Raw genomic sequence first — 16,112 nt, 5'->3', positions numbered from 1 at the left:
TGCATTATAAGAACAGAATTTTTTCTATGATTATCCCATGAGGTGTTAATTTCCTTCAAAGCTAATTTAACACTGCTTCAGAGGTGTTCAGTATTTTAAAAGGGCACTTTGTCAATATCAGAGGCTCTTATATAGACTACAAAGCAGTGATTTAGCCCTTAAAGACCTACAGCTATTATTTTTTTCTCTACATCTGACCCCTCCTACCTGGCTTATCACCATTTATCTCTGCTTGTTGCATTTTTCAGTGAAAATCAGAAATTTTCCCATGTTCAATGTATTTATTGTATAGATATTCATAAAAGTGCAGAGTAAATTATGTTAAAAAAAGAGAAAACTTAGGGAAATTTGCCTTTTCAGCAAAAAATATCATTAACTGAACATAAAAACAAGCATCTACAATCACTCTCATTTGTTAAACTACTTGGGTTTTATTGGTGAATCAGATTTACAGAAGATGACAGTGTTTCCACATTCACTGCAGAGCCTCTAAACGTCCAAGTGGATCATTTCTGATGACAATTAAAAGCAGAGAAACAGCATTTTAGCTGAATTCTTTTAATTTATCGATGTAATGTAGATTTAGTGATTCAAATTATTATTAAACATTTTATGGTTTAGGTTGCTGCTGGTTATTTAGGTATTTGAGGGTTAACTAGTGCTACAGAGAGGTACAATCTTAACAGCTTGCATAATGCTGGACACAGATCATTTACACTGCTGCTGGCACTGTACACTCTGCGGTAACACAGAAAGCAGGTCTGGCATACTGTATCATCTGGAGCTGCTGTCTTATCACCAGCCGGCAGCCACTTATGCAAGGGAAAAAAGACCTCAAAGAGACAGGCGAGGGGCACCTCAAATTAAAGCTACAGACGAGGCACCAGTCACAGTCTCTTCCTTGTTTTCAGTTTTTCTTCCCAAACAGGTATCCATAGAGACCGTTAATCTGCACACAACACAGCAGCTAAAGTCAGGATAGTAATGTAAAAGTAAGAAAGCACCTACAATAAGATTCCCCTCAACTTTCTAAGTACTGCTTAAGGAAATTAACAGGTTTCCTTCCTGTTTGTTCCAAGCATCAACACATAAGCTTGATTTCTGAGTCATCCCAGTCAGAGCCACACCTCAGCCTTCACCATAAACAAAACAGCTGTGTTTACAGTGCAACGTCACGAGGAAGCTGTGTGCATTTAGGTGGGTCGGCCGGGTCACAGCCAGCAAGGACAGGCATGCAGTTGAATAAGAGCTGCATGTTACACCCATGAACATTAACACACACAGGGAGAGAGAGAGAGAGAGAGAGAGAGAGAGAGAGAGAGAGAGTACAAAAACTGTTAATAGCCTTGATGTCTATATGTGTAAATACATATATATATCCTATATATGTATTTAGACCATTAAATCTTAAAATGCCTTATCCTTATTTTACTATCACTATTTTTCTTAAATTTGCACTCTTGGCATATACCACCTTGAAATGTACAATTTGCTTTGGCAATGTAAACATCTGTTTCTTATGCCAATAAAGCCTTTTGAATTGAATTGAATTGAATTGAAATAGAGAGAGAGAGAGAGAGAGAGAGAGAGAGAGAGAGTGAGAGAAACACTACTATGACCTTTCACCTATTTCTCCTACAGCTTGGGAAACTGTGGGAATCCTGTGAAGCAAGGCGATTTCAGTGGAAGCTCAGTGGAGACAATAGAAGGGGAAAAATCTGTAATATATCACAAAGTATAAAAGATTCTTTCCTCTGCTCCTGATGTATGTTTGCTGTGTTTTTAGTTTCCAGTTGTATGTGAATTCTAGTTGTGGCCACATCCATCTGATGATAATAACTACACACAGTTTAAATTGAACTTGTCGTTCATCGTTAGTGAAATGCCAAAACATGTTCAAGAACATGACGTAACAAGTCATACTAGGTCTGTGAGTTTTCTGATTAGTCAAACACAAACATTATCACGAGTGGAGACGCACAAACTGCTGCTGCTAAATGTTTGTGTTCAGTGTGTTACCAGGTTTTGGAGATCGTTAGTACTGCAGGGCCGATGTGTGTGCATATGTGTATGCGTGTGTGTGTGTGTGTGTGTGTGTGTGTGTGTGTGTGTGTGTGTGTGTCCACTTGAGTTGCCTAGCACCTGGTAACTGTATAGGCTGAAACCTTATCATCCTGTCTTTAGAAAGCTCGCACTGTGCTGGACTTTTGCTATCATCTCTCAGCTGTTTCATAATTACGTGACGAAGTCTAGCAGATAAAGTGTTCTACTAAAGACTATGTAGGGCATCTTTGAGGACATAACTTTTATAGGTGTGGTCCATATGTTTTTTTTTTATTTGTCTTCAAGTGGATTCATATTCACCTGAGTTCTAAAACATAATATGACAGACTACAATGCATTCCTGAAAAAACCCCTGCTATTTTAGGTATGCCACCTCCTAAAGACTTGACCCTACATTAAAGGTTGTGTCCATAGTGGATTACAAGTAGTCAGCATGAGGGAGGGGTGGAATACATATTTCTTTTGAGCTCGAGTATTTACTCACAGTTGAAAGTGGTAATCAGAAGACAGTTATTGTCATGAACATATTGAATTCCTTTAAGGGATTGTTTTGTAAGTCCCTAAAGCTCTAAAATGTAAAATAAAAAGAGAATCTGAAACATAGTAGGTTGTGTAAACAGTGTAGGCTACTTGTCCACACATAACACTGGTCTACCATGTGTTAGAAATGATCTGCCCTAGAGATTAAATGGGCAAAATTTGATATATTTTAATACGATGAACTGGAAAAACAAATGACAAAGGTGATGGTTATCTGATGTTTTCAGTGTATATTACAAGTGTTATACAGGTTTATGTACATTTGTTCAATATATTAATAAATCTTCCACTAGAAAGAACCTGTAAAGTGAATGTATTGTAATGTACGGACAGTGTTTTGAAATAGATCTGGTAGCTCTGGAGCAAACATTCCTTTTAAATAAAACCCATTATCTTAATTCTCACAAATTCACATTTTTACTAAAGAGTGTCATTTGGAAACTACAGCCAACCAGCATTTTGACTTAATTTTTCTTCATCAATGACTCAAACTTGGTAAAGTTGCACTCAAAGGTCAATAAAAAATTAAGTCTTCATCACAAGAAATTATCTCATTGCTTTTGAGTACACAATTATAGCTATAGTTGGTGTTAATACATAATCAGTTTGTTTCAGATAAAATGCTAGATTTAGTTGCACTATGACATGCAATAATAATGTAATGAATGACAGGAGATTCAAGATTTTTATTTGTCATTTGTACACAAACAAACAATCCCAGTACATTGGCATTCTTTTGCAGAGCTCCCATAAAAATGATGTCAAATAACTCAATTTGCTGCACATCTTACTGATGAAATACAGTACCATTATTACATTTATTCAATTTCTAGTTGATTATGAAGACAAATTAATCCTTAAGACTTAAATACCACATTGAACAATGCGATGAGTCTGTTTGTGCAGAATGCACTAATTATAAAACATTTCCATGGCTGGACTTTGGTTGTAATTGATATGTAAACACTGTGGTGTATTTCTGACTGAAGTATAATTAGTGCATTTATTATCCACTCTCCAACAGCAGGCCCCATCAGCATTTTGGAAACACAGGATTATACATAAAACTCTTTAGACTTTAAACAAACACAACATCAGATTAGATTTCACTTAGAAAATACACAATGTACAAACACACAGTTATGTCAACAGTTAACAATTTGCACAATGGATAAAAATAAGGGGCAAGTGGGTATTCTCAGAGCTTTACAGACTGCAGAGTGTAGAAATCACCACCAGGGGTTTCTGACAGCTTTCTACAGCTCATTGGTTACTCAAATGCTGCAGTCAGAAAATACTCTTTTCTGATTGGATAAGACGTGGTGAGTGGCATATAAAGGTTACTCCCACCAAGGGGGAGTGAAAATGGATGTCGAGGGGGAGGGGAGAGAGGGCTATTTACAAACTGAATTTAAAGCAACATCCCCAACATCACAGAGCAGCAGAAACTAATCTAGTGTCTGGACAGTGGCCAAAATTAACAGTCTGAATGTGTATGATAAAGGTGGCATCAGAATGTGCCCCAGTAAATAATCAGTTTCATCATTTTAGCAGAAAAGTAAAACCTGCAAAGAGGATTTACTTTCATTATACACAATGTTCAGAATTACTTGTAGTAGTAAAGATAAATTGATGCAACCCAATATTTTTTAAATAAATGAATAAATACCCGTAGGAGAAAATAGTAGTTAAAAGCAACCCCTTCCACTGGGGTTCTTTTGTCTTGTCTGCTTCTTCAAGATCACAAAATTGACGATTTTATATTAACTCTGCTTTCATCCTGTCTTGTTAGAGGCCTGTAGCTCTAGCGGCACACAAACAGACTCAGGATCAGTTTACCATCCCCCAGATAAACTTTGCATCCCCTGGTAAGGTGACAGCAAGAGCTGATCATGGATCAGTCTGTGGGTAAAGTCACTGTTTCCATCTGGGTCTGTGTTGACAGCTCCAGCCCAGCCCCCACCCTGTTACCAAGAGGCCCCGGCTTGTAGCTTGTGTAATATTCTGATTGGTTGATTTATTCTACGTGGGCGGGGTTATGGGCGGGGTTAAGAGTATTGTGATCTCACAATCAGCTGTTTTGTACGTTCTACATTCTGATCCGAGGATCAGCTGGAGGCAGCAATAAACACAAATCTGCAGCGGAAGAAAATAGAGGACAGGAGCAAAAAGCTGCAGATGTTATGATCTGAAAACATCAGTGTAACATTTTTACACGAAGCCCTTCTTCTAAGAAGAAAGCCTTTTATTTTTGTATTATGGTGTTTTAACTACCTCACTTAAAGGCTATCTAAAGCTATGCTTTAAGAATTGTCGTTTCTACTGTGTGTGATCTCGTTTACAACTTGAATAATATTGCAAAGGCAGGTAAGCAATTCTTACTTTGGTTGAATGTGATGCTTGTGTGTTTTGTGTCAGAGTATGTGCATTCAAAATACACATACCTCTACTAATGGGCTGCTGCATTTCTCATATACTTATGTGCTGAAGATTTTTATAAGATAACCATGAAAAATCACCTATTAATACGGAATTCCATCGCTTTGCTTGTCATTGGCTTTTAACATCCAGGTTAGATTTGTCTTCTGTTCTGTGCTGTATACTGAGTAATGACCTATTGTCAGGTCAGAAATAGATTTCAGAACAGTTTGAGCAGCCAAAATGGCTTCATTAGAACCATTCGACGTCCTTTATTCTGACAAATGATAACAGCCTGTATATGAGAAGCCTGTATCCTAGAGGAGCTGCTGTTGTGCGATTTGCACCAAATGCTGATGTGGAGTCAAGCCGATGGCGGATGTTGATGTTGTTTTCTGTGAGGCGATGGAGGGCGATGTGCGCTATGCATTTGCTAAAACTATTGTAGGTTCCATTAAACTATTCAGTTTAATCTATCAGATTATCATTACTGGGGTTCTATGGTCGGCATCAGTAGATGTGTGCTGTGCAGTGTGGCTGAGCCAACTGTCATTGCTTTGACCCTTCAGCTCTACAGCTTATACGGATAATTCATGTTTAACCTGGATACCCAACACAAAGTCTTCTGCTCTCGCTGTTGACGATCTGTAGCTGCGGTCGATGTTTAATTTCCCTCATAATCCTCCAGTATTTTTCTATATTTGGAATGTAAACATTGCTGCTGTGAGCAACAGAGGCTTTTTTTTCACCGCGTCAATTGGTTTGAGCCTCAGACGACAGCAGGCGAACACAGAAACCAGACACGTCGATGTTTTTCCTCATAATGCAGCAGAAGTACAGTTTTTACCGAACGAGCTGTGTACATCGAGTATCCACTGTCAAAATACCATATATTTTTCGCAGTTTCCTATTGAGATGATTTTTTTTCTCCGTTCGCCAAGTAGGTTGGATCCTCTGTCAGCGTCAGTGACGACGCGTTACGTCATAGGCGTCTTGTTTTTATTTTGTGAGTCTCCGCCCATATTGCTTAAGCCCCGCCCACTTAAAAGAAAAAGGACCAATGTCAAAAGAAGGAAGCACAGTTTTAAGGCAGAAATGAGGCCATTTTATATTTTAGAAACTGCAGTTGTGGCTTTTAATGTTATTTCATCTGTGGCATCACAAAATCACCTAATGACAATATTAGAAGGCGGAAATCTCCGTGTAATACTTGCTTAATCTTGTTAAATGAGATTATCCACAATTATCTAGAATCTCTAGCCTGCTCATTATTTTCCATCTTATTAGTTTCACAGATAAAGACAACAGAATTGTCATTTACCTGAATTCCCATCTGTTGTTCTTGTCCAGATGTATGTAAGTGCCCCACTGTAACTGTAATCATAGCACATGGCCAAAGGTGATCACTGATGTGTATAAATATGAATAAAGAGAGAAATGCGTCTAAAAACAAAATTACTCCAACTTTGTGGGCAACAGTGTAGAAAGGAGAAAAATGCAAAGAGAGGTATAGGTTGCAAAAGTATTTTAATGGCACTGTTTTCCTCTTATAATGTTTCAGACAACATTTCTTAATTGTTCTTTTGACAGACTTCCCCAGACATCTCCTAATGTTGTAAGTGTGAATAGCTGGTAATTGTTAAGTAATGTTTCTACATATTCAGAAGCAGGTTCTTCCTGGATATAAACCATATCAGTGACAGTCATTTGTGTCCCACTGCCAGTATCTACAGCTATATTTACACCAGTCCTGAATTAGCTCCAACAGAGCTGTTAAAAGTGATAAAATAGTTTTAGCAGGGAAATGTATTCATAGTGTGCTTTTTGGAGACCTGCTGCATCTTAAGCAAAGCAGCCCTCTGGGCTTCTCCACAAAATGTTGTTTAGGAGGATTTATTTGTCATGGTCTCATGACTTAAGTTTATGTTTCTTCTGGAATGCTTTAAAAACATCTCAGTGTTGCAGCAGTATTATTCATGCTCAATTTGAGGAAAATGGTCAGATTTCCTCTTGAAAATATAATAAACATAGTGCTTTTTATAAAAGATTTTAATACATGGCCAAAACCTGAGTCAAAGGGCAGTATAGATAAATAAAAACTGCTGTTGAAAAGTTTGTGTTATTTTACAGTAACATTCATCTCTTTCTCTGTCACGTACTGTTGTTGTTCTATGTATACATTGCTACACTCCTACAAGACAAAAGGAAAGATATTCTCTGTGACATCAGCAGTTTGCACTGTATGGTTTCAATTAGGACACTGTCTCCTCTAATGTTTCTGGTCACCATGGTGATTGTCCAAATAAGGAAAGAAAGTGTCAGCTTCCCAAATAAGCATTCGTGCATATCTTCTTCCATGTCACTCTTCTCGTGCATCTCTGTCACTGACTCTGTATATCTCCTTTGGTCTTGTCTCATTTATTTTACCATCATTCAGATCATAAAATACTTAAATGCCAGCATCATGTTTTATGAGGTCCTGCAGGTCAGCAGTTCATGAAATACTGAAATCTACTATGTTTTGACTAAAGATGTTATCTAGTATATTTCCTGTATTTCAAACTGTAGAGATATAGTAGCTATTACTGCTTGTTGGAGAGTATTTCAGTATTGGCACTGGTTTGTATTCCCATGTCAATTCTTCTTCTGTCTCATAGTTAAAGCAATCAGGACTCAGTCTTTGAGCATGTAGGAGTTTGTCTTGTAGGCTATGGCTGTTCAAACATCTGTACCACATTACATCACCATGTTCACATTTAGGTCAACCACTTGTCCTTTGCCTCAGTGCCTTCTGTCGTGAAGTGTCGGTCTTTCTTTGTATTTTGATGTTGTATAGACTTGCTCGGTTCTTCTTCTTTGTATCACCTCCTCCTCCTCTCCTCTGGCCTGTCCATCTGTCCAGAGAGGGTGCTGATTGGTCACACCAAAAATTTGTTAGTCGGGGAGGGGGTGCAGGCATTGTCCACTATCTCTTTGCCTGCTGGCTAATTGTCTTTATAAATCCAATTGACAATTATTGCGATGAATCAGGTTTCCTTTGCATTTATATTTTCCAACTGAAATAATGTATGTTTTAGCATTTTACCTACTGACTCTATATCAGCATTGTCATGAAAACTAGGTCATTCATTTTATTCTCTTTAGTTAAAAAATGTCACCTTAGCGGCGATTAATCTAATTGATTTGTTATGTTTGACCTTATAATCTCCATGAATGTAATTAAACATCTAACACAGGATGTGTTCCATTCAAATCTAAAATACTTGTAAATGCAGGCAATACAGACACTTAAAAACACATTCTCTCACTGTGTTCAGATCATTACTGACAAGGAAAGTAAAGTGGGTTGTGTGTCTGCACATTTCGACACTCTGTCCTCCTGTCATCACAACCCAAGTTAAAAAGCTTTGAGGTCTGAGGTTCAAGGTAATAAATAGCTCCAACTTGTTGTAATGTCTCCTAAAATAACCCTGTGTCATTTTTTAACCACATTCTTATCTAATGCACTCTGACTCAGCAAAGGAAATGAACCAATAGGAGGTTATTTTTTTTAAATAAATATGTTTATCAGTGAAGGGTTTTATCATTCTTATACCACTAACTGCTCTATTCCTTTTTGTTTTTCTCTTTAGGCCTTTGCTCCAAACCAAGTGAAACCTTACATTTGCACTACTGAGGCCTGTCCACTCCTTTTCGTCAAAACCGAGATCCAGCAAAGGGCTTCCAGTGGAAAAAAACAAAAGATCAGACAACGAATTAAACAGAACAGCAACAAGTGATTCTGAAACACAAACGAAACACTCAAAGGCAGCTACAGCTTTTATTTGGTGGACATTAAGAAAACATAAAGCTTCTTAGTCATCGACACTTGATAACACGAGCAGTCATGTTCCAGCGTTTGAGCAACCTGTTGTTTGGCGAAGTAGAGGAGGTGGCTGCTGAGCTGAAGGGACCCAACCCCTGTGTGACGGAAGCCGACGAGGAGGGATGGATGATTGTCAACCTGCCTGGTGAGTTAGACGGCACAGAGTCTGGTCTGGCATTTTAAAGGCGCGGGAGAATTTTGTGACCAATTTTTCATCAGATCTGTAAAACCTCAGTCATAGCCTAAGTATCACGAATCTGTAAGTCTTTCTGTGATTACTCACCTGAATCTCTTGCATTACGGTGAACAATTTCGAAGTGTCATCCACCATAGGGGGGTGGCAGCATGAGCCTCTGTTTCCCACAATGCATGTCGCGACAAAAAATTCCAAAGAGCCCGAGTTACCTCCCGGCTCTGAATGTAAACACATGGCTTTGTTTATGGTGGATGGCACTTCAAAATTGTTCACCATACTGCAAGAGATTCAGGTGAGTAACCACAGAAAGACTTACAGATTTGTGATACTTAGGCTATGACTGAGGTTTTACAGCAGGGGTGTCAAACTCATTTTAGTTCAGGGGCCAGATTCAGCTAAATTTGATATTAAATGGGCCGGATCAGTAAAATAAAAACATAATAATATATAAATAATGTCAATTCCAAACTTTTCTCTGTTTTAGAGTAAAGAAAGTTAATTTACATTATGAAAAGGGTTAGATCTACAAACTATCCTTTCAAAAGATGTGAATAACATGGACAAAGAGAAAAAAATAAGTGTAATTTTAACAATATTCTGCCTCATTTTATCATTTACACATGTACATTATAACTTACAGATCACAGTGGATTTACAAATGCACAAAATATTTAGTAACTGGCAGAATATTGTTAAAATTGTACTTGCTTCTCTTAAAACATTTCAGGTTATTTGCATTTTTTGCAAAATTATACTTTGTTTTAGTGTAAATACATGAAAATATTTATATTTACAAAGAGAAACATTTGGAGTTGTCATTATTTTTATGTTATAATGATAGTATTTTACTGGTCTGTGCCACTTGAGATTGAATTGGTCTGGATGTGGAACCTGAACTAAAAGGACTGTTGATATCTTAGTGTAATTTTTGAATTTCACAAATTCATCCCAAGGGCCAGATTGGACCCTTTGGCGGGCCGGATTTGGCCCCCGGGCTGCATGTTTGACACCTGTGTTTTACAGATTTGATGAAAAATTGGTCATGAAAGTCTCCCGCACCTTTAAAGCCTCACCAAACGGGAAAAATTTCACATTTGATGCCTTATGTTTAAAGGTTGCTGAGACTGGCCTGAGTGAACACCTGTTCACTCCTGTGGTATCTTTTAAACATAGTAGGGAGGGACGGGCGGGGTGAAAAATGGAGGCGTGACAATAAACAATGGTGCTTATCCACATGGCTACATACCAAAAGTGTTGTCTGTCAGCTGATGGAAACACATAGTTTCTTTGTGAACATACAGTACATCTCCTCCCTCTTTGTTTATGATCTCAGTCATGACAAAGGTAAATTCTGAGAATGAAAATTGTCTCTAAAACCCAAAAACAAAAACAAAAAAAACATGAAAACACACTCAGAAAAGTAAAGGCAAGCATTATGTCTCTGACATAATAATCTCAACCTTAGAGGGTCAACATGACTAATGATGTGACTCTTTTATGTTTGTGTTTCCTTACCCCCTCTTCTCCCCCTCCTCCAATGTTTTAAAACACCCTTATATTCCCCACACTGGTATGCGTGCGCGTGCGTATGTGGTCCCTCTGAAAATTGCCCTATCAACCTGCATGACTTTTTAAAAATTTGCAATATTTACCTCATCTTTGCAACATCCCCTCCCACCTTGCCCATCTGTCTGTTTTTGATCCCCATCCCTTGTCTCCTTGCTGCCATGTGCTCAGCAGATGCTGAATGCATGATGCAGGCTGCAGATGAGACTGAAGCCCCACTGACTGTGCAATCATTTCCAAACAATAGTCAATCAAATCATCAAAACACCCACTTGCCTCACAAGCGCCGTAGGACACATAAAGCTCGGGCACGAGATGCAGTAGCGTCATCAGACCCCATGTCTTCTACTAGCACTAATCCTTCAGACTTGGGTGCCACTACACCCGTGACCCTACCGAGACGGGCCAGAATATCCACGCCCTTGTCCACCCCGTCAATGTCCCCTGGCTCTAGGAGTGAGTGTGGGAGCAGTGGGGGTAGCAGTAGGGCAGGCTCAGAGAGAGGCTGCATGGATGAGAGTTGGTTTGTCACCCCTCCCCCCTGTTTCACTGCAGAGGGAGCCCCAGCAGAGGCCAGTCCAATGGAGGACCTGCTCATCGAACACCCCAGCATGTCCGTCTACGTCTCCCCAAACAATATGTCCATGATCTCCAACAGCAACTTGTCTGTGGTGGGAGAGGAAAGCATCACTAGCTTGGCCAGCAGCGTGAGGTGAGAACCTGCAAACACTTTCTGTGTCCAATAAAACCCTCAAATCAGCAGCTATATATAACATTTGTATGACTGTCTTAGCAGTGACGTCCTCTGTGCATCTTTTCTTTGCTCCTGCAGCAGAATGGCTGAACCAGCTGCTGCCCCTGCTACATGCACCACTATGCCCACTAGGGTGAGCCGTGGAGCAGCTGCCCAGGCCGGAGCTCTGGCCAAGGTCACTCAAGTGGCCAGAGTCCAGCGTAGCAAAGCCCGCATCGAGAGGCGCCATCTGGGACGCAACCGCATCCAACGCCAAAATCGCACCAGGGAGCAGGTTCCTCGTCATGCAGCCCACGCTAGAAACTCCTTCCTTCACCAGCCCTGCAAGCGTAACTTCTGCCACTAAACTCCTCAGCCATTAGGCAGCATTGTTTACTCTGAGGGCATTAGAAGTCCATCGCAAGACATACAATTAAATTAATATCCCGCAGAAAATTTGCTTTCATGCCTTCACAAAATATTCTATTACACACAAATATTTTCTGTTCTGTTTAGATACAGCTCAGTAGTTTTATAAACCATTTTCCTGTTGTAAAGTCTAGGTATATAATAGCAAAACCTAAATCCACTTGTTGTCCATTGCAGTATCCAAACAAATCTGCTAAGTAACAAAAATGTTCAAAAAAGCAACAAAAACTTGACCTTTATTTTCTTCCTTTTCCTATATATTTACTTTTCTTTCAGTCTTTCACATGGCATGTATTTCATTAATCCCAGAATAATTGAATCCTTGAAATACTAAATTTAGAGATAGGAATTTTAAATTAAAGTAACCAAAAATGCTTCACTCTTCTCAGCGGGACAGGCTTTCTTTGCAGAAGCACTGCAGGGCAGAGATAGTGTACATTAAAAGCCTTAAAAGATAACAAAGCTTTATATATATTTTAAATCAGAAAAAGAAGAAAGGACACATCGTTTATGATGAAAGTAAGAGGAAAATTTCTAGACGTTTGTTTCACAAGAAACATGGGGTAATCCATTTCTTCATAGGAAACAAGTGTTGTAAGATTTGCCTTTTTTTGCTTTTCCGAGGGATTAGAGCAAGTGGAGGAGGGCAAAAGAATGAGCAAAACAGACTAAAGAATAAAAGAAACGGCTCTATAGTTTTAGAGGGAGGTGGCTGAAATGAAGTGGTCGTGAGTAAGTGAAATGTAACCCATTATACTGGCCTCTCAGCAGGTTTTCTTTAATTTATTAGTTGAATTTTAGACAATCTTCTGTTGCATTACATCATTGTTTCTCTAGATAATAAAATAGCCTGTTTATGGAACATGGGATTTGGTAGCCATAAACTTTTTAATTATTTTGTGTAAATATTATACATGAATCTGAAATGAAAGGCTGGCTTTTGGGTTACAGGGTACGGCAGGTTTTTGTGGTATGGTAGTCACAGAGCAATATTGAGGGTAACTCTTTATTTTGTTTTGTTACAGTGATTTTTGCTCATTTTGTTGTGATTTCCAATATTAATTTGTTATCTCTCTCTCTCTCTGTGATGTTCCCACCAAAGAAAGCATGTTCCCGTCAGACAAAGAGATAGAAGACGGTTAATAAAATAACAAAAAAACTAAAGTAAAAAAAAGCTCCCTGTGATTCATACACAGCATGGTGATCATTAAGTGTGTGGTCAGAAAACACAAGTAATGTACCCAGCACACATCCACCATGTTCATCCACCGTGTGTGCTGTGATCCCACGCTTTCCACCAAAAGAAAGTACAATCTGTATACACATCAGTCCCTGTCACAGACAGTCACTGACTGCCAAAGAGGCAGAGATGAAGAGATGTCTCCATAACCCTTGTAACATCCATATTTTCTCTTCAACTCATCCAAAAATGATCATGACTACAGATGTGTATACTTTTTATAAAATGTCTACTCCACCCATTTCTATCTTTCTGTCTCTATCTCATTAGCACATCCATCTCTAACAGTGTCCACTTAAAGATCTAGCTTACTGATATGTATTCAACAACAATAGTAAATAATGGTGCTGAAGTGTATACTAATGTTTGTAAATTATCTGAGACATGGATGTAAGTTTGCACTGTCATACATTTTGTGAGTCAGTTTTAGCAGTGTGCCGTGTGCTCAATTTTTTTTTTCTTTTGTGATTTTTTTTCTGTTTGTTTGATTTAAACTGTGTGTGAGAAGGTGTACTGACACGTTAAATACTAGAATATCTTCAAAAAAAATGGACAATAGTCATTTATTTCTCTTGTACATATTAAAAAAAAAGTTTATAACACTCTGTTAGATGTCAAAGCCTCTCAGGACTTGAGTCCACAAAGGCTTGTTGTGTCCAATGGGACTGATGAGAAAACTCTCTCTCTGCCTCACCTCTGTGCTCATTATCAAATCATAAGGGCATTTCAGTGGCCAAAGTGGTGTCATTGCCCCAATTCCAGAAAAACAGCACTAGAGTCAGAGCTGATGTGCCATAGGCAAACACTGCCCTCCAGAGGTTCCACGTAGCACAGCTCTCGCTGTAAGGATGCTGGTGAGGCTACAGTACATTAACATGGTTTTTAAAACAGTCTGTACTGGTGTGTTTGTGAGCGTCTAGTCATTCAGAATTTTTCTTTTGGAAATAAAAAGGTCCTGTCTCATTATTTAGATATTTCCCTTAAATTACATACCGCATTTTGTTTCTTTTCTGCCAATAATACTTCGAATTATGAAAACTGTCAATTAATTTATTATTGATGTATATTGAGAGGCTATATTTTTCTTTTTTCTCTTGATTTGTAAAGATGATTTATGTATCTTGTTGATTCCACTGAACAGTGCAGAGGATGAACCTGAGGTGACACACATAAATGCAAGTAATCATCTCTATTGACTCCAGAGGTTTACCATCTGAAGCGAAAGTGAATTTCTTTCATAAAGACACAAAAAAGAAAAAATATTCTGAAATGATGTGTGTGTGAGGAATGCAAAGATCACTACAGACACCTCTGCAGCTGTGAACCTGTTCATTTCCTCTTGTTTTTATTTCTTATCCTTCTCATGAGTGTCATCGAAAACAGAAACGTTGTTCTCACTATGTTGTGTGTGTTTACTGAATGGTGTGGTTTTGGTGTGGGTGTCATCCAGCACTGGGGAGAGGGAGAGGCCGCTGGGTGTTTCAGCGTTACATGATGTAAGAGACGTGGACGGGGAAAGTATGAGACAGGCAGGAGACAGATATAGTTTATATATTTTAAAAAATGAAATTAAATGTATCATAAAAATACAATACAATAGAGTATGCTTGTATCTTCCCGTATAGTTATTAGAACAGTTGTTCACCAATAGGATGTTTCAAAGGCGTTGAATGTCTGGGGAGTTTCTTATGTTTTATGTTGTGCCCTGAAACAAAGGCAGCTTAAAAACACTGGGGTTCACCCACATTACATCTTAAATAATACCACCTCTCCCCCCATAAAAATGAAATATATAGACATGTAAAATTTGGTGTATCTGATATCTATGGTGATTGTGCCTTTCACAATTTCTGCATGGTTTTTGTGATGTACTGATTTTTTCCATCCCCCTTAGTGGATGTGAGTCCACTGACAGGCTAGACCTATGCAAAAACCAACAGATGGGTTTTCCATCATCCATTCAGAGAACACAGATACCCGCCAAAAAGGAAAAAAAAAACAACAACAACAATAAATGCTCAGGTTAATGCCTGAATCTTGTGTCGTTATTTGCCTATGGGGAAGAAATGGGATCAAAGTATTATGTGTGGTAAAAATTCAGCAATATGTACAGTGTGGGACAGTGGTGTTGGTGATAGGGAAGTTTACCATATGAAAATAAGGAAGAGCAGACAGGTGTGGCAGTGAAATGTAAGAAAAGCATTTGTTGAATGAATTCAGAGTACAGATACATAAAGAGAAAGTGGTTGGAGTAGTCAAAGCTAATATGAACCTTTACTTGTTTTAGCTGACAAGGTTAGTAATTAATATGATTAGAATACTGATCTGTGTAAAAAAAATAAAAAATAAAAAAAAAACACATTAAAACACTGACACCTAAACAGCCACTGGTGACCAAAGGCATCTACTAATGTACATTTTTAGTAACTTTCTCATCACTAATCCTATTAATGCATTCAAGTAATCCAGGTAAAATGTAGTTTCTCAACTTTTCAGTGGCATCAGATGTATCTTTTTTTAATGTTCACAGCCTCCATAATGAACATGGGAACACTATCATCTTCTGCAACAGTTACTCACCAATAAAACCTATGTAGTTTGACAAATGACAGTGCTTGCAAACACTGGTTTTATGTTTAGTTCTTCAGTTTTTGCAGTTTTGATATGATGAAATTCTAATTAATTGAGTTATCATGTAACTTTTATGAAAAGCTACATGATCAGCAAGTTAAATATAGAAAAATATAAATTTTTCACAGGAAAAAAAAATGCAAAATGCAGAGTAAATAGTATAGTAAATGCTGATAAATCATTTAGTTAAATTCTTTTGGAAGTTGCCACAAAAATAATTCAAGGTCTTTAAGGGTTAAACCTTTAATTAAACTCCTCTGAGGTTATGTACAGGTTAAATTTAGCTGCACCTCAACAAACCACAATAAGGAAATCTCTCTAATGAATTAACCATCATATTATAAAAGGGAAGTGGACTCTGAGTTTGTGTGTGTGTCTTGGGCATCACACAAAATCCAGAAAGAGCTGATTCCTGCAGTTTGGCATACTT

The 16,112-nt window shown here is 38.2% G+C and overlaps 1 protein-coding gene across 4 annotated transcripts; it reads left to right on the top strand.

Moving 5' to 3' along the window:
• Positions 1-4,702: 4,702 nt before the first annotated feature.
• Positions 4,703-15,078, top strand: tp53inp2b (tumor protein p53 inducible nuclear protein 2b). Of its 4 annotated transcripts, XM_030137904.1 has the most exons (5): positions 4,703-4,971; positions 8,655-9,032; positions 10,821-11,105; positions 11,205-11,361; positions 11,482-15,078. In XM_030137904.1, exons 2-5 carry the CDS (start codon positions 8,909-8,911, stop codon positions 11,747-11,749), a joined length of 834 nt encoding a protein of 277 aa, XP_029993764.1. In that variant the 5' UTR covers positions 4,703-4,971; positions 8,655-8,908; the 3' UTR covers positions 11,750-15,078. The 4 variants fall into 4 exon arrangements, with proteins under 4 accessions (XP_029993764.1, XP_029993765.1, XP_029993763.1 ...); XM_030137905.1 differs by lacking the exon at positions 10,821-11,105; XM_030137903.1 differs by having other exon boundaries at positions 10,824-11,361.
• The last annotated feature ends 1,034 nt before the right edge of the window (positions 15,079-16,112 follow it).

This window comes from Sphaeramia orbicularis, chromosome 7 (assembly GCF_902148855.1).
Source record: "Sphaeramia orbicularis chromosome 7, fSphaOr1.1, whole genome shotgun sequence".
Lineage (NCBI taxonomy): Eukaryota > Metazoa > Chordata > Actinopteri > Kurtiformes > Apogonidae > Sphaeramia > Sphaeramia orbicularis.
This window is presented reverse-complemented; position numbering and strand designations above follow the sequence as displayed.

What these genes read in the sequence shown, in the direction of transcription:
- tp53inp2b (XM_030137902.1), top strand. Translation starts at nt 8,909, where the DNA reads ATGTTCCAGCGTTTGAGCAACCTGTTGTTTGGCGAAGTAGAGGAGGTG. An exon ending in GATGATTGTCAACCTGCCTG is followed by an intron (nt 9,033 to 10,820) that starts GTGAGTTAGACG and finishes CCATGTGCTCAG; the next exon opens with CAGATGCTGAATGCATGATG. An exon ending in AGCTTGGCCAGCAGCGTGAG is followed by an intron (nt 11,362 to 11,481) that starts GTGAGAACCTGC and finishes TTGCTCCTGCAG; the next exon opens with CAGAATGGCTGAACCAGCTG.